The sequence below is a fragment of the Tursiops truncatus genome, chromosome 6 (genome assembly GCF_011762595.2).
Source record: "Tursiops truncatus isolate mTurTru1 chromosome 6, mTurTru1.mat.Y, whole genome shotgun sequence".
NCBI classification, from domain to species: domain Eukaryota; kingdom Metazoa; phylum Chordata; class Mammalia; order Artiodactyla; family Delphinidae; genus Tursiops; species Tursiops truncatus.
The window spans coordinates 13,418,324-13,442,338 of NC_047039.1; the positions used below are offsets into that span (position 1 = coordinate 13,418,324).

Sequence of the window (24,015 nt, forward strand, 5' to 3'; positions counted from 1 at the left end):
AAGGACCATCTTTTCTCTGTCTTTATTCTCCCTAAGGCCTAGCACTTCAGGGCATCCTGAGGGAACTCTGGAGAATCTTGGACTGATGCCCAGCCTAGAGGAACCTAGGAACCTACTACACTGCTAGACAGGTGGCTCTTTGGATAAAAGTGGGAGACGCAAGAGAGAGGAGATATGGGGATATATGTATATGTATAGCTGATTCACTTTGTTATAAAGCAGAAACTAACACACCATTGTAAAGCAGTTATACTCCAATAAAGATGTTTAAAAAAATGTTATTTTCAGGAAAAAATGCACAGTTGTAGATAGGTAGATGGAGGTTAAACTTTTGGTCTAAATCCTCTCCCTCTGGACCCAAATAGAGCAAAGCTTCTATAGGAGCTTCTCAGATTAGACAATTAGAAGAAAACTTTGGGAACAGGAGAAAAAATGGGTTCAAAGCATTAGTCCAGACTCTAGAATTATTCCTGAGCACTGGAAATTTGCACAGTCATATTTTTCTGCATTCGTGATCCAAGAAGAATGAAGGAAAAATTAGATCTGTATGTGAAAAGTCAACTGTAGGCTTTTCTTTAAAGTGTAGTTTTATTATCACTTGTAAATGTGTGTGTTTGTGTGTGTGTGTAACACCTGCACTTTAATTCCCGTATGAGATCAGAACTGCAGAAGTGATAAATTGAAAGGTCTGAATCTCAGACAGGGAGACCAAATGGATATATAGGATGAAAAGATCAACAAACGATCTTATCATCCATTACAAAAAAAATAAGACGGATTTCTAGTTCCTTAAAATATAGACGAGTCATCAGTTCCATTTCTGAGTACCCCGTGTGCGTGTTCCTTAAAAAAATCTTTGAAAAATGAAAAACAGAGTTGGGAGTGTCCCCGTCCTCAGCTCAGTCTAGTGCCCACCACGTCCATAAAGCAGGTAAATCCCAGAAAGACTTAGGCATGTACCCAATCAACAGGTGACAGAGGTGGCCAATATCATAAAAGTTCAGAGAACATAAGAAATGAACAGTCTAGGGTAGTTACAACCCAGGATGCCGGGAAGATCTGCAGATAATAACAGTAATGAACACCAGAGCAGCCAACATTTGTCCAGCATGAGCTCTGTGACAGACACTGTGTTAACGCATCATCTCATTTAATCCTCACTAAAATACAGATCTTATCATTATAGATGACCAGAAAAAAAAAAGAGGCGTGGTATAGGTTAGAGCATCTGTCCAAAGTCAAAATCCTAGTATGTGGAGAAAGCGGGATTTGAAGCACAATCTCTCTCTCCAACATCTAAGTGTTTTCAACCACTCTTGTTATACTGTCATTCCATACATGCAAAGGAGAGTAACAGGGACAGAGGGTGACAGGCAAAGGGAAGAGTGGGATAATGTGAGCACAGGGAGGGAATGAATGTGTTGGCTTGGGGTGTGCGGAGGGCAGTGAAAAGGGCTGGAGCTGTACCTGGTGTTCTCAGACATCCTTCACAGGGCATAAGGTATTCTTAAATGTAAAGTGGACCTTGAAATGTTTTTCCCTTCTCCTTTAAATTATTGCTTCGAAGCCATAATTAGAGGTGCTAGCACTTTTGTTAAAATTCAGCATTTCAAACACCGGGCAAAATGTCACTACTCTGTCCATCTCCCTCTCTCCTCAATCTGCTCTGTTCTCGAGGGCCGGGCTGGCCAGAAAGACATGAACATTTGACTCACAGCAGACAAACAAATGTCAGCAGTGGATCGTGTAAACTCCATGAACCCCCCCCACCCCCCGAGAACCATTCATGGTGGTGACCCCAGGGATGCTGAGACTACTCAACTGGTCTGTAAGGGCAGCAGAAGGCTGTTTTTCTCCATCACTAAATGATGCCATCAACGTGAGATTTTGTTTCTGAAATACTCACAGTTTTTCCAGAAGGACCTTGTATTGTTCATCTCCTCTTCCCCCTTCCACCTCTTGGTCCAGCTTTGTGATCAACTCATTCTCAAACTGAAAGCAGAGGCAGAATTTCCAGGAGAATGCCACATTCTCAGAAGAGGACACGAAAGACATCCAGCCAACTTTTCTAGATTTGACCCAACCCCTTTACTGAATTGTAAACTAATTCCAACGTACATAGAGGAAGACCCCACTTCACATCATCCATTAATATCGAAACTTTCTAAAAGCAGCCTTGTGCTACTCTGTCCTTTGCTTTATATTTACGGGAAAAAATTACCCCAAACATTATCATCTAATCCAACTATGCATACAAAAATAGCTGAATGATTCTAATTTTCCATTTTATTTTTGGTTCCTGTCGAAGTCTTGACAGTGGGATTGCTTTTGCAGAGCTTCATAGCTGCAAAATCTTCCATTCAATACTAATATACTGTATAGATAAGGAAATTGAAGCATAGGAGAAATATATCAGGCAGACTAAGGTCTCAAAGCTAAAGACCCCTGCACCATTCCCTCAATCCACTGCAATATTTGCAAGAGATAGGACTAAACTGCATGAAGTCAAATTTTAATTATCCAGAGATAAGAGTGCTTCTTTAGGAAACACACGCAGCAGAAAAGGCTGCTCCTAGAGCCTTGGTTGGAATATCTGATCCTATGACTAACTGCTTTACAAAATAAAATGCAAAAGAAGAAGTTTTTAGATCACCTTTGATTTGTTTTATTCAGGCTACCGCTTCTCTATATAGAAAGAAAATAAATGAGAGTTGACTCTACGTGCATTAGTAAGATAACAGGTCCACCACTCCTTACCATATGGAAATTGCCATTTCCACTGAAATTGAACTCACACTGCATCATATCAAAGAAAATGGGGATGGTGGCTTTCCGGAGCTCTACTTCGGGGGTCAGTGTGACCTCCAGAATTGGACCAACCATGGATGGGATGAATTTGATTTTGTGGGGACCTGAAATGAAAGTAAGTGAGGACATGAAAAAAAATAATTTCACTGGAAGTAAAGTGCTACAATCTTCCTCCACAGGGCCCATAAGAAAAGAAAAAGTTTATGTGGGTAAATCAATTCAGAAGTGAGTGACTCAATATTGTTTTCTGATAACATGTGATGTCGTAAGAGACCGACAAGTCAACTTGCACTTCCAGACACACAGAGAAATCAATCTCAGGATTCTTGGAATTAAAATGGAAAAGAATTCATCGTGGGATGCGTGTCGCCCAGGAGTGGTGTGTGGGCCTGTTTGGGTTATACACTCACCCAGGTTATACCACATGTCCCGGATCCTAAAGCCGATTTCCTTTCTCATGTCCCCGTATCTAGGAAGGAGATCATAAACCAGGAGAAAGATGTGCAGTGGAAACGAGAACACATAATACAATGATGAGGGAAGTATAAGAGCCTATGCTCCTCTAGATCACAATTAAGCTAGGTCTCGAGGCAAAATCACATTAAGAGATGTGGTCGAGGGACTTCCCTGGTGGTCCAGGGGTTAAGGCTTGTGCTTCCACTGCAGGGGGTGAGGGTTCGATCCTTGGTCAGGGAACTAAGATCCCACAAGGAGATGTGGTCGATACCTAAAAAAGCCTCCAAGAACTGAGCCACATAGAGGTGGGGGGACTTTCACAGCAGGAGGAAGACCAAAGTAAGTGTCAAAAACTCACTGACAAAATGAGATTAACAAACTTTATTGAAGAGGGAAGAGTGAGAAACACTCTGGTTGCTCTTAAGCAAAACAATAAAATAAAACACAACAAACACTAAAGAAAAGGAAGATGAATGAGGGATGACTTACACAGTAATGTGGCTGGCCTTTATATACTTATATTTGAGTAACCCTTATCCACACCAGGACGCTCTCCAAAGCACTCACATTGGGAATCTCTAGACATACATTCTCAGTGGGGGTGACAGTATCCCTGAAGGGGTGAAAATTGGTCCATGGGGGCAAAAAAAAGCTTCCTGTTCTTATGTATAAAGTACAGATATACATTTAGTACATAAACTGATATATGGTATATCTGTGGTATTAATATTTCATGGGGGGTGTGATTAGAAAAACATTTTCTAAAAAGGTTCCTTACAGGAGTTGACAATGGAGGCAAAAAGAGTAGAGAAGCATTGATCTAGACAGTGGTTCTTGGGCGGAGGTGAATCAGAGTCACCTGAAAATCTCTTAAAGAATACATATGCCTAGGGTTGCCCCACACCATATACCATATCAGAGGCTGGAGGCTTAGAAAATAGAAAAAGGGTGGGTCAAAAGTAGATGCTGTAAATGTTCCCAAGGAGTTAGAATATGGACTTAGGACCTACCCTGCCAGCACGGTTCTATGTTTTCTGCTTATGATACTATTGTACCAAACATCCTTTTTTCAAATTCTTGCTTTGGAAGTGTCTTCAGAAGCCAGTATAAAAATCATATTGAAAAATTTTTCTTACTATTCCTATTTAACAAAGGTACCTAAGCTCATTTTATTATTATTATATAAGCATATGTGGTCCATGTCCGGCACATAATAGATAATAAATGATAACTATTCTTATTGCTTATTAATATTACTGTTGATGCTTTTACTAAAACTCAGAGAAGTCTTGAAAAGAAATTCATTCACATTCCTATAAGCTTAATATAAATGTTTTTATTTCCTAAGGTTTATCTTTGCCCATAGGCATATATATTTTTACACGGATTGTACTTACAGTCACACTTTCCTTTGACCAAAACCAGAATCATTAATCCTAACTAGCCACTTTATTTATCAGACCTGGTGTCAACTCATTTCACTTACGGTCATTTAACCAAAATCAAATACATCCTTGAATGAAGTTATGTCATCTACAGTATTCTGAAGAATAAGATTAAGGTGCCCATCTTAAAAATCAAGTATCTCTTGATACCCACCCCACAAGGAAATCTACAAAACAGGTTTTACTTTTGTCTTTGAAAGTGCAATCACTAAATTTCAATCACTTAGCCATCAATCTTAGTATTTTAGGGAGGAGCTAGAGGGATGCTAAATAATTTGCCTAGAGTCCCAGACATGCTAGCAGGGGAACAGAACTAAAATTCACAGCTTTTAAATGATAAATTTCTCAAGTTCTATTTAATTACACAGCCTTTGAGTTCCCAGGCTCTCAATGAACTTCGAAACAGACTTGAGCTGAAAGCACTGAAAGTCTTCCCTAAATCTCTCATCACTCTTGCACAAAGGTCCATTTTGAATTCTGAGCCAGGAATCTGGAGGGTGTTTTTAGGTGATGTGTTACTCTTGGCTCCTCTGCTGAAGTGACTGAAACTGGGAGGTAGACCAATGGTGCCAAAGGAGTCTGCTCTGTGAAGCATGAGACAGAGAGGCACTATGCCTGCCATTTGGACAAGCTGCCAGCAGATGGCAGCTGTTCCTGGTGATGGGAGGACTGGCTGGCTTCAGTGTCTCTTTATGTAGAGATTCTATAATAGAATGTGATGGTTGATTTGAAAATGAATGGGCCCCTGAGAAGAGATGTGAATCTGGGGAAATCTGAGGTCTATTAAATGATTATTTTAAGACCTATCTCACTAACAACACAGGTAGCCACTGAACAGTAATTTCTGGGATACCAAAACTCCTGCTCCGAATAGAAATGGAAGAATCACCTTCCCAATCATAAGCAAGTTTAAGAGGACACTTACTTTTTTACAATTTTGTTGCGCTTGGCTTGTGAGAAGGTTTCAAGCTGAAGGGACTCATGGGTGAGAAAAGCGACTGCCAAATGGAAGTAATTGTTCCAGAGCTGTTCAAAATTAATGATGTGGGTGAAAAGAACAGAAAATAACATTAATATGGGTCATAATAAGACAGTGCCACATGGTACAAATGCACTCGCCAGAAATTAACGGGAAAAAAATCCAAAATAAAATCCACAGGACTTCCTTTTCGCTCCTGTGTTTCAATTATTTAATGCTTTATTAATATCAAGCTTTTAAAAATAACCCAAACTATTATATTTGTCTTTACTCCTGGGATAAAGGAAAATTGTTGCCAAGAAGTGTACCTATTTATAGTAAGTAGTTGGGCAATACTTATCAAAAGCCCTGACAATGTGCCAAATTCCTGACTAGTAAATACTTTAGGACTTTATCCTGGTAACATATTTATGGGTATTTAAAAAAATATTTAAAACAAGGAAGGCCCTCACACTGCTATCGAACATAGTAACAGAAAATGGAAACAATCTAGATGCTCTAAGTAAGTTAAGTAAACCATGGTCCAGCCATACAATGCACTGTATTTCAGCCATTAAAAATACTGTGAGAATATTTATTATCATCGAAAAGATCACAGAAAAAGTAAATAAAGTAGATTAACAGGTTACCAAAGAACTGTACAGCTTGATTCCATTTTGGCATAGGTACTTATGTGTGTGTGTGTGTGTGTATAAATACACACACGTATATAACCATTTTGATATATATACACACACACATATAAAAACATATGTATATACACATATAAACATGTATATGTATATGCAATATGTATATATAATCTCCTCTGCTTATGACTCTCTACTTCCAAAGTTCCATAGATTCAAACGCAGGCCATATCACAGCAAAAGCACATCACCAACAAAATGTACCCTGTAACGGAAGCAGGACCTTGTCTGCTTTCACCAGGGCCTAGAATAGTGCCCTGTACATATAACTCTCTAATATTTGTTGGATGAATGCATGAATAAAGATGGAGCAAGTGATCACCAGTTTTGCTATCACTTTGGACTTTCAAACAGGTGCTTATACAAACTGCTCTTTGGACACTAAACCGTTTGTAGGTAGAGGAATACCTGCGTGCCTACCTGCAAGCAGGTGTGTTTGTGTGTATTTGTGTTATGATAAAAAATCTGAGGCGATGTTTTCCAAAAGGAAACGGTTCTCTTGCTTTGGCTGAGAATTCAAGGAACTCCTAGGTGAGTCGCATGCTTACCTGAAGTTCAAAGCTTGCCTGATCCATGAAGAACCTTGTGAGAACCTCAGCAAACTGATTTATGGCACGGAGGAAAACCCTAGGGGAGGAAAAACACACTGGATAAAGAAGGCAACTTCATGCTCTTTGAAACATTTTCCATCTATGTTAAAAGCCAAAGCAAATCAAACCTGGACTTGGCAATCTAAGACCTTTAGATCTATCAAGGTCCTTAGAGACCAACTACAGCACATTCTACAGAGAAGGTCACTGAAGATCAGTTTCTTGAACTGACTACTAGCACAGTTCACGGCTGCATCACAATTTAGCCAGTTCAGAGTGCAGCTCAGAGGACAACCCAGGGCTCCTGAGCCTCAGACCAAGGCTCCTTTTGCTCCATCGTGATGCTTACGTTTTAAAGTCTAGGACTTCGGATGCAATTGTTTCTCTAATCTGTACATAGTTGGGAAGGGTTTTTCTAATCAGGTATCAGGACCACCGAGAGTTAACAAAAATGCTTATCATAATGATTTACTTTATTTAGCTCTTTAAAAATCCTGAATCTCGGGGCTTCCCTGGTGGCACAGCGGTTGAGAGTCTGCCTGCCGATGCAGGGGACACGGGTTCGTGCCCCGGTCCGGGAAGATCCCACATGCCGCGGAGTGGCTGGGCCCGTGAGTCATGGCCGCTGAGCCTGCGCGTCCGGAGCCTGTGCTCCGCAACGGGAGAGGCCACAAGAGTGAGAGGCCCGCATACCGCAAAAAAAAAAAAAAAAAAAAAAAAAAAAATCCTGAATCTCTTTTAGTATCTGTATTCAGTCCATTTCACTTTCATTCAACAAGTCTTTGTTGAGGATCAGCAACTGCAAAGCACTGGCTTAGGTTCTGCCTTGAAAGAATGGTTCCTGGTCTTAAGAAATCTACAACTTGGTGGAGATCATTTGCAACCTGTGAATCGAACCATGACCCAACAAAGAATATGGAAAATTCTAGGAGGGGGTGTCAAAGAGGTATGGGGAAATCAAAAGAAGAGAAGACGACATCCAGATCAGAACGGCTTCCTTTGGAGATGGCATTTGCGAAGGACCTGAAGGAATGGGAGGCATGTTGATGGCCAGAGACAATGGGGCAGACACTGCAGGTGGAAGCAGCAGCGTGAGCGGAGGCACAGAACAGGGTCAGGGTCAGGGTCAGGGTCAGGGTTAGGAGGGAAGAGGCCAGTTTGATTGGAGGGCAAGTTGTATATAGAGGCAAACAGTGGAAGACAAGGCTAGAAAAGCAGGGTGGGCTGGGATGCAGAGGCCTCGAATGTCAGGATGATGAAGTCCATATGGAGACACTGAAAGATACCTTGCAGAGCTGATGCCGACAATCAACATGAAAGCAATGAGGAGGTTATAGCAGAAAGAAGAGAGTAGAGAGCCCAAGTCGGAGTGACCACAGTAGCCTGCCTGGAATCAAGAACAGAAGCATGTAAACCAGGACCACGAAAGCAGGAGGAACCTTACTTTACAGATGGTGGACTTGAAGCAAAGAGATTTAACATGCTTCACAAGGGTCAAAACCTAGTTTCCAGACCCAAGTTTTCAAATGCCTCCAGCCCTGCGATGGCCGGTCTCACCTGTTCTGTGTCATATTCATGACCATCCAGTCTTTGGCGTAGACGTTCTTTCCAATTAGATCCTTAAACATGATAAAAGTTTCCATGAGGAAGTCCTGCAGAAAACAAAGGAGGAATGGTTGGGGGAAAACTGGGTTATACTTCATAAGCCTTTCCTCCAGCACACTGACGTAAAGGAAGGAATACGATGGCCCAGGTCCCATAACAGTCTATCTTTTGAGTAAGGTTTATAGGGATAACAGAGTATTTTTTTTGGACTTTCTTTTATATTGGAGTATAGTTGATGTACAATGTTGTGTTAGTTTCAGGTGTACAGCACAGTGATCCAGTTATACATATACATGCATCTATTCTCTTTCAAATTCTTTTCCCATTTAGGTTATTACGGAATATTGAGCAGAGTTCCCTGAGCTGTACAGTAGTTTCTTGTTGGTCATGTATTTTAAACATAGCAGTGTGTCTTCAACAGAGCATTCTTACAGGTATCCCATGATTTGATGTTTATATCATGTAATCTGATAAGCAAGAGAAGGATTAAAAAATTATCTGTATTTTATAAATGATAAAACTGAGACTGTTGAAAAATGAAATGACTGGCTTAAGGCCATAGAAACCAAGAAGCTGGAGAGCTAGGAAGAGACCTTGGGATTCTGGATCCCAAGTTCAGAGCCATAATATCTTCAGTCCTTGGCCGCCAATGTTGTCTGAATGGATCTACTGTACTTCAAATGAATTCACCAACAACTGTCAGAAAACTGATACCTGTTTTTTTTTTTTAACTTTTTGGTGTCTTTTAAAAATTGAGTTACAATTAACATACTAACATATTATATTAGTTAATTAATATTAACATAATATTATGTTAGTTTCAGATGTACAACATAGTGATTCGATGGTTTTATGCATTAGGAAATGATCACCACAATAAACCCAGTTACCATCTGTCCTCATACAAAGTTGTTACAACATTGCTGACTGGATTCCCTATGTGTACATTACATCCTGGGACTTATTTACTTTACAGCTGGAAGTTAGGATCTCTTAATCCCCTTCACCTCTTTCATCCATCTCTCTACCCTCCTTCCCTCTAGCAACCACCAGTTTGTTCTCTGTATCTGAGTCTGAGAAAACTGATACTTCTAATAACTCTGAGTCCAATTCTCCCTTATTATTATTAGAACAGAACAAAAATGCTATAAATAAGAAGCAGAGTCATGATTCTTCCTCTTCCAGGAACGTTACCATGCGTAGCCTGGGGGGAGGGCCCTAAATGGTCCTTAAAAAGAGATTATAGCAGTGGACCATCATGTCTGTAAAACCTAATAACAAAAGCCCAGTACTGAAAAAAAACAGCTATTCTACTCGAAAGAGGGCTAAGAGGAAAAAGGAACTCAGAACAATCGGGCTAAAAAATCAAAGCTAAAAAGTTTGGGAAGCTTTTTAATTTATTAGTTAGTTAAATTTAGACATTTTCCACTCAGATTCCTGAAATGAAAATCCAGTCCAATTTCTCTGGCACTAAACCGTGCAGTTCTAGCTCATGAATGACATCATATACAGAAAGAAAACGGGACTTGGGAGGCAGGGGACCTGGGTTCTGTTTCTAACAATATTCCTCTGAGACCCCGGTCCTGTTGGCTAACCAGTACACTTCGGACGCCAAATAGCATAGGAATGGGAGCAATTCCAGCTCTCAAGTCTGTGTTACTTTCTTCTGGTTCAATGGAGAGTCAAACTTCTCTACCCTCCATTCTGAAATCATAGACATAGTTCACAAGTGTTCCACTTTTTCATCATGCATTTTAAGTGCATCCATTACTTATTAACTATCCTATTAACTTTTTTCCTCAAGTCAACAGGAGTTGATGGTTTGTGAAACAAGGATGTAGATGCCGGTTATCTATTCTGATGCCAACTCCATATTCAACTCTAGTGTTCTCAGTGAACTGTAAACAGTGATGACAATAAAGGCAGTTCACAGATAACCCCAGGCCTCACTTTATCTACCACTTCCTAAAGTCTTTCAAGTGATTTCTTCAGAAGCAGCAGGAGCGAGAGAAAGAACAGTCCACTGGAGGTCAAAGGGCTTAGCCGTACCCTGCAGTTCTGCCACTGATGAGTACTGTTCCCTTGGGGACAATAATCCTCTTTTAATTAGATGATGCAGGGCTTCCCTGGTGGCGCAGTGGTTGAGAGTCCGCCTGCCGATGCAGGGGACGCGGGTTCGTGCCCCGGTCCGGGAAGATCCCACATGCCGCGGAGCAGCTGGGCCCGTGAGCCATGGCCACTGAGCCTGCACTCCGCAACGGGAGAGGCCACAGCAGTGAGAGGCCCACGTACCGAAAAAAAAAAAAAAAAAAAAAAAAAAAAGATGATGCAGGGGAAGAGCTCACCACGGTCCTGGAGAATAGGAGTTAAATCTGGTTTGTTTGTTTTTTTCTTCTTTTTGCTTACTTAAAGGAGCCAAATTGTCAAGAGTTTGAATTTAGTATAACTTTCTTTATTCTTCCTGCTTTCAGAAGGGAATCTGAAAAAAAAGTCACTAAACTATTTTTATATTAATTTTATCTTACATAATAATAATACTATTATATATGTAATGATAATGTAATATCATTACCATTATTATAAGTAGTTGGTTCTCATAGCTAGTAACACACGCCAGGCACAAAGTGAGGCATTTTCCACATGTCCACTCATCAATACTCACATTAACTACCTCCTGCCCCCAGGTAGGTACCATCCTACCGAGGAGGAATTGAGGTCTAGCGAGGTTAGACAGCTTGCCCAAAATTTCATAGGGGGAAGCAGAATAGTCAGAATTCAAACCCACATCCAGGTGTTCTAAAGCCTGTGTTCTTAAACCCACTACGGAGGAGAAACACTGCTACCCTCGGCTTCCACCTCTCCCCACCTCTCCCCTCTTCCTAATTCTCTCGCCCAGATCTCTGCAAGCACAGCTACGGATCGCTACAGATTCCTGTACCACGCTGCCAGCCAGAGCATGGCCTACGTGGAGGTCCACATAGGACTCCAGACTAAGCCCCATTAAGTCCTTTATTGTGGTCCAGGACAGTGCTCTGAGGGTTCATCACTGGATCGATTACAACTAATAGTAATAAACAGTACAATTCCTTGTGTGTTTTTCCTTCATGTAGACCTCACAGAAAGGAGAGTGACCGGCAAAGAAAGAGCTGGATATCTTTGGGTGTACTGGCTACATGCTATCAGTATAATAAAGGCAGAAAGTGGAAAATCCGGAGCATAAAGAAAATTGGAATATGCACGAATGATGCGAAGTTACCCGGAGCAAAGATGAGTGCAATGAGACCCTGCCTGTTAATACAGCTCCCTGTCCAGCCCACTACTTCACAAGATAAGACAATACCTTCAGGGATTTTTTTTTTTTTTTTGGCCATGCAGCTCGTTGTATCTTAGGTCCCCGACAAGGGATTAAACCCAGGCTACGGCAGTGAAAGCACCAAGTCCTAACCACTGGACGGCCAGGGAATGCTCACCTTCAGGGATGTTTAACAGCCACTAACAATTCCCTGAAGGGAAGGATCCTGGGGAAGCAGCCAGAGATCTAACTTAGCCTCTTGGGCCACCTTCGGCTGTATGCTTAATGGTAACTATGAGAACAATTTTCTTGTTTAAAACAGAAGAGAATGGAATATTTTCAACTGACGATAACTTACAACTGTTACCTGGGGGCAGGTATTACCTTTTTTTGTTTCCCTCTCCAGGGAATACTGAAAAGGATGACATCAACCACATCTTAAAAGACCATGAACATCTTTGCCTCCTAAAATCCTTGCCAGGGCATGGGTGACTACTGTCCCTGAAAATGGGACACTGTCCTCTTCTGAGAGCAAAAGAGGTCACCCAAATGTTTCTAAATATGGGCTCTCTCTAAATCCAAGAGACGTAGGTGGCTGCGTGAGGACCTCCTGGTATATGTACTGGACTCTTCTTCAAATCCTGTGGGCAGAGAAAAACTCTCCCTCTTGTAACCCCTGTGGAAAGCGACACAGCCTTCAGAGGTGTGTGCGAAGGGAACCCCAGACTCAGGACGCTCAGTTCTGCCAAAATATGAGAAGTCTTAAGTTACCAGGATCCAATGAAGACAACTTACAATAATGTCTTGTCTGGTCTTGAAAGTGCTGATGTAGTGGCTGTAGTGGCTCTCGTCCATCTGCCGCAGGATGGCAATCATGCAAGCAATGAAACTCCCCTGGAAGGAGACCGAAAACACAAATCCCAGCTCCTTAGACCATCAACCGACAAAGCCAAGATCTGGGTGCAAGTACTTTGGTTTTTCCCACCCAATTAACTATGCAGGGACCCCAGCACGCTGGAAACATACTGCATTCTAAAGGTCCAAAGGCATGGGCTTTGCAGTTTCTGCTAAAAAGAAGGTCCTTCCAGGTTTGAGTGAAGCAATGTGGAGGGCCTCACTCATCCTATGAATAGCCATGACCTCTGAAATCCTGTAGGTCAGGGGATACTGATTGTAAGATCTCAGCTAGATGACTAGTTAAGCTGTAACAACCTGCAGACCCTGAGTTGCTTGTTGAGACCCAGGTGTAACAGAGACGTCCAGGGAGAAACATCCAAAGTATTTACATCATTTAAATAAATTTGAGCTTGGAGGAATGCAAAGAGGAAAAAGAGAGGTCGAAGAGAGGTCGTAAAACTGAATGGAAGAGAAGAGAGGCTAGGAGAGCTCCCTGCTGGACCACTTCAATGTCATTCCACCAGCTCTAGAACCCTTTGGCCAGGGATTCCTAGCATGTTATGCTGTGTAACTGTGGACCTGGTTTGAAGAAAGGGATCGGATAATTAGATGATTACCATCATCTCCATTTTTGAGGCTAGGAATGACATATTCAACGTGCTTTCCCCTAGTCCAACCATATTTGAGCCACAGACTTAATTTTCCAGCCAGAGGGCAAGTATCTATGGTAGTATCTTCTTGTATTCATATAGTTATGAAAACAACACAAATGTAAGTGAACTTGGCACAGAGGAGATGAAAATACAGCTGTTCCTGGGATGGAAAGAATAACTTCCTAAACACAAAACCAGTGAAATACTATCCATGTACACCTCTCTCTGAATGAATGTCTGTCTTAGGTCCCTTTTGTTTAGGAACGTTTATTTTTCTAACTATAAAGTGATGTAAATTTATTGTATTAAGGCTTTGATATATATTGCCAAATCAGCATATAGTTTGCATTACCATCAGCACCTAACGCTATTTGTTTCTCCGGGCCTTTGCCAAGCATTTGTCCAAATTCTACCCTTTCAGGAAAGCCTGTTTTTTATTCTGGCTGCACCACACGGCCGGTGGGATTCTAGCTCCCTGACCAGGGATCGAACCTGGGTCCCTGGCAGTGAAAGTGTGGAGTCCTAACCCCCTGGACTTCCAGGGAAGACCCAGGAAAGCCATTCTTAATCAGCTTACATAAATTGTAACTCTTCTACCCTAACTCCCCTTATCCCACTCGTTTTTTTCTCCATAGCACTTATAGCCTTCTAAACTCTGCCATTTATTTTTTTGTAATTGTTCTTGCTAGAATGTAAGCTTCTCTGAGGCAGTGATTTTTGTCTGTTTTGTTTCCTGATATATCCCCAGCATCTAGAACAGCGCCTGGCTTACAGGAGTTTCTTAATACATATTTGTTGAATAAATGGTTTTTATTTACCACAGCAATTTGGGATAGTTCTTTTTCTATGTCCTCTGATTAAAAATCTAATCAGAGATTTTAGCATCGCAAAAGATGAACCTTTAGTAAAAGATGCTTCATTTTAATGATGATGCAACTCGGCCTTTCAACAGTTACCTCTGGTCTCGATCACACTTTTTATCTGACGTTTCATAAACATAACAGGCGGAGAATAAGAGGCCAGGGCAACACTGACATTTCTAACAGCATGCTAATCCCAAGTTCTTTAAATGGTTTTTCCTTGAACCACAAGGGCTGGATGGTACCACAGGGCACCGATTTTTAAGCACACTAAATATCACAGGGAATATGATACGAAGGGGAAAACTGACGTCATCAGAATTCCTCTCACAGTGACTATAGTGCATAGCTGGGAACATAACTCGGTGAGCTGCTGGGGGTGGGCACGGCTGACAGCATGCAAGGCGCCGCCTCCAGGCTGGTTGCCCAGGGCCAAAGCCCACCTCAATCACCTGGTGGTTGTGTAACCTTGCTCGGGTTTTTGCACGTTTCCTCATTTGCACAATGGAGCTTGGCGTGACCTTTCAATGAAGTGCTTAAGATAGTTCCTAGCACACACAGAAAAATAAGCTAACAGTGACTACTACCATTCTCATCACTCTGGCTGGACATACTATTACTGTTATCATTCTAACAAAGGCAGATCCACATAGAGCATGCGTACACTGAGAATTACAACTAAACTGCTTGAGACAATACAGGAAATGCTAAATGCAGTCAGCCAAAGCCCTAATTTTCTGCTCACCAAGGCTCACATTTTCCTGAAATAAAATATTAAGCAAATATTGAAAGAGCATTAGGTCGAATGGGTCCCAAGTTCTTAGTCCACCTAGGGTGCCTGCATATCTCAGTGGGTCTCTGCTTTAATATATTATAAGAGGCTTTGGTTTCACCTTCCCTATGAGCAAGGCTCCTTATGATTTGTACTGGCGAGATCCTTTAAAATTTTCCCCCATTTGCCTCCCCTACCTCCCTGGTAGATCATTCTCCCTCAAGAGAAAATCAGCATCAAATTTACTCACAGTTATAACGAAGAGTCACTCATCCAGTGGGGCTGTAAAGTTCTAGACCCCATTCATTTCCCGAGGGAGCTATGCCACCCAGCCCGCAGCGCAGACTGGAAACTGGGATGGGAGGGGCCTATGTGAATTTGGTCTCAAGACACTGCTCCTCAAAGCCCCCCAATGGGCAGGTGGGATGGGACACTAAGAAGCTGCAGTGGGGCTTCCCTGGTGGCACAGTGGTTGAGAGTCCGCCTGCCGATGCAGGGGACGCGGGTTCATGCTCCAGTCCAGGAAGATCCCACATGCCGCGGAGCGGCTGGGCCCCATGAGCCATGGCCGCTGAGCCTGCGTGTACGGAGCCTGTGCTCCGCAACGGGAGGGGCCGCAACAGTGAGAGGCCCGCGTACCGCAAAAAATAAAATAAAATAAAATAAGAAGCTGCGGTGGCTGTGTGGTCCCCTGGGCGACACTCACGATGTGGGGAGACTGTCGGCTCATCCCAATCACGGTCCGGTTGATCCTTCGCAGCAGCCGTTCCATTATCAGCTGTACGTGCAGCGCCGTGGGACCCTGAGGGGGAAACAAAGGGATGGACACCACTTCTTCTGACTCAGCTTCACTTTTCTTAAAGAAACCCTGGACTGCTGAGAGTTCTCTTTAACTCTCATTCTGGCTCTTTAGTACAAAGCAACCTCTTGTCCAAAAGGGGGAAACATTGTCACAGAACGATACATAACGTTATTAAGGAATCTGCTGAACATAATTGGTTCTGACATTTAAAAGATGAACGTGGAGATGCAGGGGATGCAGGGGAAGAAAGCTTCTCTAATGACCCAGGTCATCTGGGCTCGCTGAGAGCTCCCTGTAGCCAGCAACTCAACAGTTTCTGGAGACTCCCGCTAGCACGAGGTACTCGGTCCTGATGCTGCGTAGATCAGGCTACCCAGGACAATTTGGCGCATAAGTGGGAAGAAAAAGGCGAAAACATGAAGTTCTTGCTACCTCCTCTCTAGGATGTAAAAAAACAAGAAATTCAAGTCGAGGAGATTGTTATGGACTGATCATTCGCATTCAAAATTCCTGTGTTGAAGCTCTAACCCCTAATGTTATGGTATTTGGAGATGGGGCTTTTGGAGATAGATAATCAGGTCGTGAAGACAGGGCCTGGGACTGATAGGTTAGTATCCTTATAAGAAGAGACACCTGAGAGCTTGCCCTACCAAGGAAAGGCCGTGTGAGGACACAACGAGAAGGTGGCCATCTGCAGGACAGGAAGAGGGCCTCACCAGGACCCAACCATGCAGGCACCGTGACCTTGAACTTCCAAGCCCCAAGAACTATGAGAAATAAATTTCTGTTGTTTAATCCACCCAGGCTGCAGTATTTTGTTTCGGCAGCTCGAGCAGACTAAGACGGGGATTTACTATTCTGACTCTGTCATGTGTGACCGTGAGCAATTATTTAACTTTGTGGCGCTTCAATTCTCATAGCTGCGAGAAAAGAAAGAAAAGATCCCGTACAGGAATCAGCTGGGCTGATGCGCCCAACAGTGTCTCATGAATGTTCAGTCTTTCTTTCTCCTTCTTTCCTTGTGGTTTGATGCTGTACTCCTTCAGCTCCAACTTATCAATATTCAAGTTGCCTTTTCAAAGTCTTTACCCATTATTGCTTCTTGACAGATATTTGAATCTCCTGCTTAATGCTTCCAACAACTAGATCACTGCTATTTATGTAATTTTATTAAAACACCAAGTATCGGTAGCGTCCCCTCTCTCCCACCCTCCCTTCTTTCCTTCCTTGCTTTTTATTATTTCTCTGCTTGCTTCCTATTTCTTTAAATGAAAGTGATTCATAACACCCGCCTCTCTGTAGGAACCTGGGTGCCGTGTAGCCATCATGGGGGGTAGTGACTATGGTTTGTGTTCGACTGAAAACATTCTGCAAAGTTCTCCAGCCTCTTGAGTGGAGGCTATGACAGGTCTATCTCTAGAACATGGAAAATCCAGGCAGTGTGGCCCCAGGTTTTTTGAGGGGGAGGAGATGAGGTGAGATTTAAAAAAAAAAAACACACATCATTTCTACTAGGCTCCAGAAGGAAGGATCAGTTTCAGAGAGAACATAAAATGAGAACTTCTCAGAAGCTCCGGTAGATCTACAATAGTGGTGTCAGGTATCAGAGGTATAACAGGGTAGAGCTTTCTACCTAACAAGTCTAAACAGGGCTCTGGATCTGAAAAGTCCTCAGCAGGATCTCAGTGATAGGCCAACTGGGCCAATCAGGAAAATCAACCAGTAGCAGCCCCAGCAGTAGGTGGATCTCCCTGGACCTAGATTTGCATGACAGAGTCTAGCCGGGAGAAGCCTCTCTAAACACCTCTAAAATGGGTGCAGCCTGCCCCAGCGCCCAGGTTCTCAACTGCCTGGGACTAGGAGAGCCATGCAGTGGTTCCTATCCCAGGCCATGGGACCAGTGTACGCTCTGCTCTGCATCAGCGACTCTTTGACTCACCACATCCTTCCTGTCCAGAACTTCCAGGAGGTAGCTCAGAAGCTGCGAGCTGGCCTCATGGTCAGGCTTGCTGGAGTTGTCGTCTAATTGGCCGCTGAGCTGGTCTATCAGCAGAGGCAACAACACGTCTCTGCACTCTGAGGGGGAAAATGCAGACCACTCACCAGCTGTAGGAGCACCCCCCCGAACTGCCTGGCTCCTTCCTGCAACTCCCTCTCTGCCTGTCCCCCCAGCTCCCAGCTCTGCACTCAGCCCTGCAGGGGCTCCTCCAGGCCACCGAGGAGCACGTGGTTTTAGGCACGGAACTTTAGCCCAGTACCTTGACCTTAAAAACAAAGAAAATCCCACCTATTGTGGGTCCACGTAGCCAAATGTTTAAAGTATTTAACAATTTCTTTAACTTTTATTTTTTCTAAAAAAAGGCCAACTTGGGAATTCCCTGGTGGTCCAGTGGTTAGGACTCCACGCTTCCACTGCAGGGGGCATGGGTTTGATCCCTGGTCAGGGAACTAAGATCCCGTAAGCTGCACAGCACAGCCAAAAAAAAAAGCCAACTTGATACTTGCAAGCTAAGTCATATGAAACTAATAAACTAAGCAAGGTATATGCTTTTAATTTTTTTGAAACGTTCCACCTAATGGAGAAAATGTACTCGAAAATTCCTATGAATACTGAGCTCCACCAGCACATCTCAGTGTTTCACAGACATTCTGTTCATGCTTTCGCAGGCACGTGGACTTCATAAAGTAAGGTATTATCTTCCTACTATGTCTTCCTTCTGAGATCTTTCACAATGATAAAATATCATTCTGATGAGTCCAGACATTCTGGGCACTAACAGAAACGACTGTGAAGGGTGACAATACTTCCTCTGTTGGAATCCTCCAGGGCATCCTTGCTCTTCTGCTCAAACAATGCACCTTTGTTGTCTCATTTACGGTTTATGCATCCTTAGAGGCAGAGGGAATCACAGCGTAGTAAGAGGTTGACTAGTATTAAGTTTTCCACTTGAGAGCACTCACTAGCTTTCTGCACTCCCCCGACTGGGTCCTTGGAACAGCTGAAATGTCTAAGCACAAATTCTGAGGCTCAGAAGAGGTCAGAGCCAAAAGACGTGCTGATATGATCTAGTTCAAGTCCCTCCTTCCATAGAAACAGAAGCTGAGACTTAGAGAAGGTCCCTCATTCGTCCAAAGTTACGTAACTAGCCAGGGCCAAGGCTAGAAGGGTTCTCCCACCAACAACTCACTCAACTTTTCCTATTTCTGAGGTGTCCTGCCAGTCCTCAGACCCTCCAGCCGATACACACAGCATGAGTCACCCTCTGGGACTCCCTGACCTGGTGGTGGTTTCAAAAGAAGCTCCCACAGCTGCCCCACCCTAGCGAGTCTTGGGTTTACTGGGAAAGAACCAGGTATTGGACCTCTTTCCTATGTCAACTTTGGGACAGGAACACAGTGATTTCCACCTGGTGGCTATGTGCTTGACTCTAGTTACAAAATGAAGAGTCTTTTATCAGTGGAAGAGTGTTCTCCTCTCCGCTCCCAGCGGTATGACGCTAGTCTGGCTCTCCTACAGCTCCCCCCAAAACCTCTCCGATTTATAGTGATTGCCAGTTTCCATGGTGTAAGTCCTTCTGCCATGGTCACTCTTCAGCCACTAAGATGACATGACTGGGCACGGAGTCGAGAAGAGATGTGCATAACCAGCTCCGCCGAGCCAGTATAAGTGGCATGCAGTCCATCACTTCCCTACAGCATCACGGCATCACTGCCCCATAACATCACTGCCCCATGGCATCACTGCCTGCCCCAGCCCCTGGTTACTGGCGTTATACTCTAAGTCAAAGGAGATGCATTTGTTTAAAAGGACCGTCTTTACTGCTTGCCTGTTACTTTATGGGGTTCCTATTTTGAGGACAAAGTTTGCTAATTAATGAAACACGAGTTCAAATTAAAGATGAAAGAACACATGATTTTGCTCTTTCAGGAACTACGGGAATGCTGAACTGACTTCACCTTCTCCTTAAAACTGGTTTCCCAGGAGGTCCTCAAGTACCAGCAAACGATTGGCAAGGACATTATTGACATTAAAAAAAAAAAAAAAAAGGCAGTGTTGGCTGAAGAAGACACAAGACCGGGATTTCTGTAAACCACAGTTTTTGGTGGAGACTCACCCGACTGCCGGAAAAGATTGCTCTCTACTATCTTGGTCATGCAGTTCAGTTTCTGGCGCACTAACTGGTTGTCAGGGATGCTCTGAATGAACTTGCAGAAGAGTACGCTGCAAGAGAAACCCCAGTAGTCACTGTTTTCATTCTGCCGAGTTCAAGGGAGCATTACGCTCTTCCCCTCTACTGGGAAATTATTTACGCGTGGACAGGTTTACCTGGAATTCTCTCCACAATGACCTGAGAGTCTGTCTCTAGGAAGCAAAGGAGAGGCTCTATTCCGTGCCCACTCCAGGGCTCAGCCTGGCAGCTAAGTCAGCCTAAACTGGCAAATTAGTCAGGTCCGTCACTGCTTTGCAGACCTACCTTCACCCTCAACTTCTGCAAAAGTCTTTTCGGGCTACCTCCACCCCAGTGTCCATCACCATCTGACTCGGCATTTCGGGGGTACTTAGATATAGGGCTGGAAGCGTATTATTATGTACTTTTTTCTGTAGTTAATTTTATGTCTGTGTGTCTCGTTTCCCTGGAGAAAGTGCAAACCTAGCCGAGGGACTGGCTTTGTGTCTTCTTTTATGGTTTCCACAGAAATGAGCACAAAAAGGTGTCCAGTCAATACGTGTTAGAAGAATCACAGCATGTGTAGCCGCCTGAGCTCAAGCCAGCAGGGGAGCTGCTTCTCTGTTAAGAAACAAATGTTTTTGGCTATTTACCTGAGCTCAACTGGGTCGAACACAAGTTTGACATCATTAATGATGCTAGGAAGGTACTTCAAGGCTGCCCCCTGCAAGAAAAACATCGAAGGCATATTCAGTTGCCAAGCAGGACAAATACAGAATTTCCTGCTTGATCCCAGGAAGAAACGACTGATGCTGGGATCCTGAACAGGGAACTGGACACAGACACTCTCGCAATGAAGAAGAAAGCTGATGTTGCTCTACACGATCTCCCAGGATCTTTTTCCTGAAAAGTCCAGAGGCACAGCTTTCTGCCCTCACCACCCAAGAGCCACTGTCCATTTAGAATTCAGTTTTCTACCCAAGGAAGTAGTTAAAAATCTGGACATCTCCCTCACAAAGTTGCCATAGAGAGCAAAAAAGAAAGCTCGAACTTGAGTCTTTAGGGATTACATATTTTACCTCAAAAAACGGATAATGATGAAGATGATGGGGACGACGGGCTTCTGGGAAGAAGGGGAGCCCTAAGAGTAAAGCCTGTTGCTTGAATCATCATCAGGATCAACTGGCTGAACTCACAGGGTCCAGAAATGCCATTCAAGGGACGTCTAAAAGGGTAGCTTGTCATCTTTGGTGAAACGACCATTTAGGTCTTCTGCCCGTTTTTTGATTGGGGTGTTCTGACATTGAGTTGTATGCGCTGTCTATTTTGGAAAGTAACCCCTTGTTGGTCGCACTGTTTGCAAATATTTTCTCCTAGTCTGTCAGTTACCTTTTCGTTTTCTTTATGGTTTCCTTTGCTGTGAAAAAGCTTTTAAGTTTGATTAGGTCCCATTTGTTTATTTTTGCTTTTATTTCTTTTGCCTTGGGAGACTGATCTACGAAAATATTGCTACGATTTATGTCAGAGAATGTTTGGCCTATGTTCTCTTCTAGGAGTTTTACGGTGTCATAGATTATATTTAGGTCTTTAAAACAGGCACATGAAAAGATGCTCAACATCGCTAATTATTAGAGAAAAGCAAATCAAAACTACAATGAGGCATGACCTCACACCGGTCAGAATGGCCATGATCAAAGAGTTTACAAATAATAAATGCTGGAGGGGACGTGGAGAACAGCGAACCCTCTTACACTGTTGGTGGGAATGTAAATTGGTGGAGCCAATTTTTATGGAAAACAGTATGGAGGTCCCTTAAAAAAACTAAAAATAGAGTTACCATATGATCCAGCAATCCTAATCCTGGGCATATATCCAGAAAAGATGAAAACTCTAATTTAAAAGATACAGACACCCCAATGTTCATTGCAGCACTATTTACAATAGCCAGGACATGGAAGCGACCTAAAGGTCCATTGACAGGTGAATAGATAGAGAAGATGTGGTACATATACACAATAGAACACTCCAGAGCAGTAAAAAAGAATGAAATAATGCCATTTGCAGCAACGTGGATAGACCCAGAGATTATCATACTAAGCAAAGTCAGGAAGAGAAAGACAAATATCATATGATATCACTTATATGTGGAATCTAAAAAATAATACAAATAAATATATTTATAAAACAGAAACAGACTCACAGACATAGCAAACAACCTTATGGTTACCAAAGGGGAAGAGAAGGGAGGGATAAATTAGGAGTATGAGATTAACAGATATACACCACGGTATATAAAATAGATAAACAACAAGGATTTACTGTACAGCACAGGGAACTATATTTGACATCTTGTAATAACTTATAATGAAAAGAATTTAATATATACATACACACACACATATATATATTTGAATCACTGTGCTGTACACCAGAAACTAACACAGTATTGTAAATCAAATCTACTTCAATAAAAATAAAATAAATAAATAGCTAGCTTGTCTTTGGCAAACCAACATTTGAAAATACAAGGGTACATAAAAGATAAAATAAAGGGATTTCCCTTTACTTTCTATAAGTCATTCTAAAATTAACAAGTTTTCCACGAACTAACTAGGATTAATTTTCTTTTATCTCCCACCATGGCCAGTTCTATGTTGCCCCAGAACATCCTCACCGACAGCATTAAGAGTTACTCAAGGGGGCTTCCCTGGTGGTGCAGTGGTTGAGAGTCCGCCTGCCAATGCAGGGGACACGGGTTCGTGCCCCGGTCCGGGAAGATCCCACATGTCGTGGAGCGGCTGGGCCCGTGAGCCATGGCCGCTGAGCCTGCGCATCCGGAAGCCTGTGCTCCGCAATGGGAGAGGCCACAACAGTGAGACGCCCACATACCGCAAAAAAAAAAAAAAAAAAAAAGTTACTCAAGCTGACCTTGATCTTGACAGCTTCCTCCAGAGGCCTGTCCATCAGCATATTGAAAGCGAGAAATAACTGGCGGATTGAATTACTAAATTCATCTCCATCTTCACTTTGGCCATAAAATCTTCAGAGAAAAAAAGAGAAGGCGGGAAAAGAAAAAAAAAGAGAGAAGGAGGTCAGATTCTCCATCTTTAAAAGAAGTTTTCCAACAGATTTGTTGCCTACACAATGCTGGAAGCCCATGCCTCACTGGTCACCTCTTTACACCGTGCACAGAGGAGTCACACGTGCTCTTAGGTGGTTCAGGAAGGGACCCAGTAGCTGGGAAGTTATCCCCACCTGGACAAAAGGAAGGTAGTGATTTGTACGTAAAGTCCTACAACAGAGCTCTCCCACTGTCCCCCTGAAGCTGTCTGAAGGCCAGTCTTGGTGATGTCCTCCAGCCTAGTGGCGTGCGGGCATTTCCGGCACAGAGCGGGGAATGGCTGGAAGCAGCTTTGCCTCAAGTAGCAGATAAGCCCTGCATGCAAACCTACCATCCTCAGCTCATTAGCAGAATGTCCAGCAAGCAGGGGACTCCCCGTCCAGCTACCTTCCCTGACAGCCCAGTCCTGCCACCTCCACGCCTCCCCTCCTGCCTCTCTCTCCTCTTCTGATCTTTGTGTCTAATCGCTCTGCCATTTGAATCATTCTGTCTCACCGCAACAAGCCCTGATCATCTGCGTTCAAGTTCCAGACAAGGGGTAGAGAAGCTGCTCAACCTAGAAACGTTCTGAGCCCAACCCAGGCTGCAAGTCCAGTTAGCATCCTTCTATCCACTGAACTGGCCACGCTGGTGCCGACCTGCCTCTAGGACAGCGTCGTCCCAGGACACGGGCTGCCTTGGTCTTTGCTTATTCCTGCTTGTTTGATTAAAGTACGCTATCAACTGAAAAGTTGGTTCTTTCTCATAAGTAGAAATCAGAAGGTCTTTGGCCCATTTCTCAGAAACACAAAAGTCCCCAAATTGTAGTCAAAGTGCATTTACACTGGGTGGCAATCTTACCACCAACTGTCAAGAGTAGGGATGGTTTGAACTTAGA

At 43.2% G+C, this 24,015-nt stretch overlaps 1 protein-coding gene across 15 annotated transcripts in view; it reads right to left on the minus strand.

Moving 5' to 3' along the window:
* DOCK5 (dedicator of cytokinesis 5) overlaps positions 1 to 24,015 on the minus strand; it is a 240,180-nt gene that overhangs the window by 71,032 nt on the left and 145,133 nt on the right. For 14 of the 15 annotated variants that reach the window (XR_012332393.1, XR_012332391.1, XR_012332389.1 and 11 more), the window contains 12 exons: positions 22,946 to 23,057; positions 20,671 to 20,741; positions 19,964 to 20,070; positions 17,788 to 17,924; positions 15,753 to 15,848; positions 12,660 to 12,758; positions 8,525 to 8,619; positions 6,926 to 7,004; positions 5,635 to 5,735; positions 3,219 to 3,277; positions 2,758 to 2,912; positions 1,907 to 1,992 (listed from right to left, as the gene is read on the minus strand). Coding sequence is in view for 8 of the 15 variants with exons in the window: in XM_033857644.2 (XP_033713535.1) it covers positions 1,907 to 1,992; positions 2,758 to 2,912; positions 3,219 to 3,277; positions 5,635 to 5,735; positions 6,926 to 7,004; positions 8,525 to 8,619; positions 12,660 to 12,758; positions 15,753 to 15,848; positions 17,788 to 17,924; positions 19,964 to 20,070; positions 20,671 to 20,741; positions 22,946 to 23,057 (1,197 nt within the window). In the remaining 7 variants the exon portion in view is untranslated. Of the gene's footprint in view, positions 1 to 1,905; positions 1,993 to 2,757; positions 2,913 to 3,218; positions 3,278 to 5,634; positions 5,736 to 6,925; positions 7,005 to 8,524; positions 8,620 to 12,659; positions 12,759 to 15,752; positions 15,849 to 17,787; positions 17,925 to 19,963; positions 20,071 to 20,670; positions 20,742 to 22,945; positions 23,058 to 24,015 lie in introns of those variants that run through there. The other variant, XM_033857647.2, reaches the window with a different exon arrangement.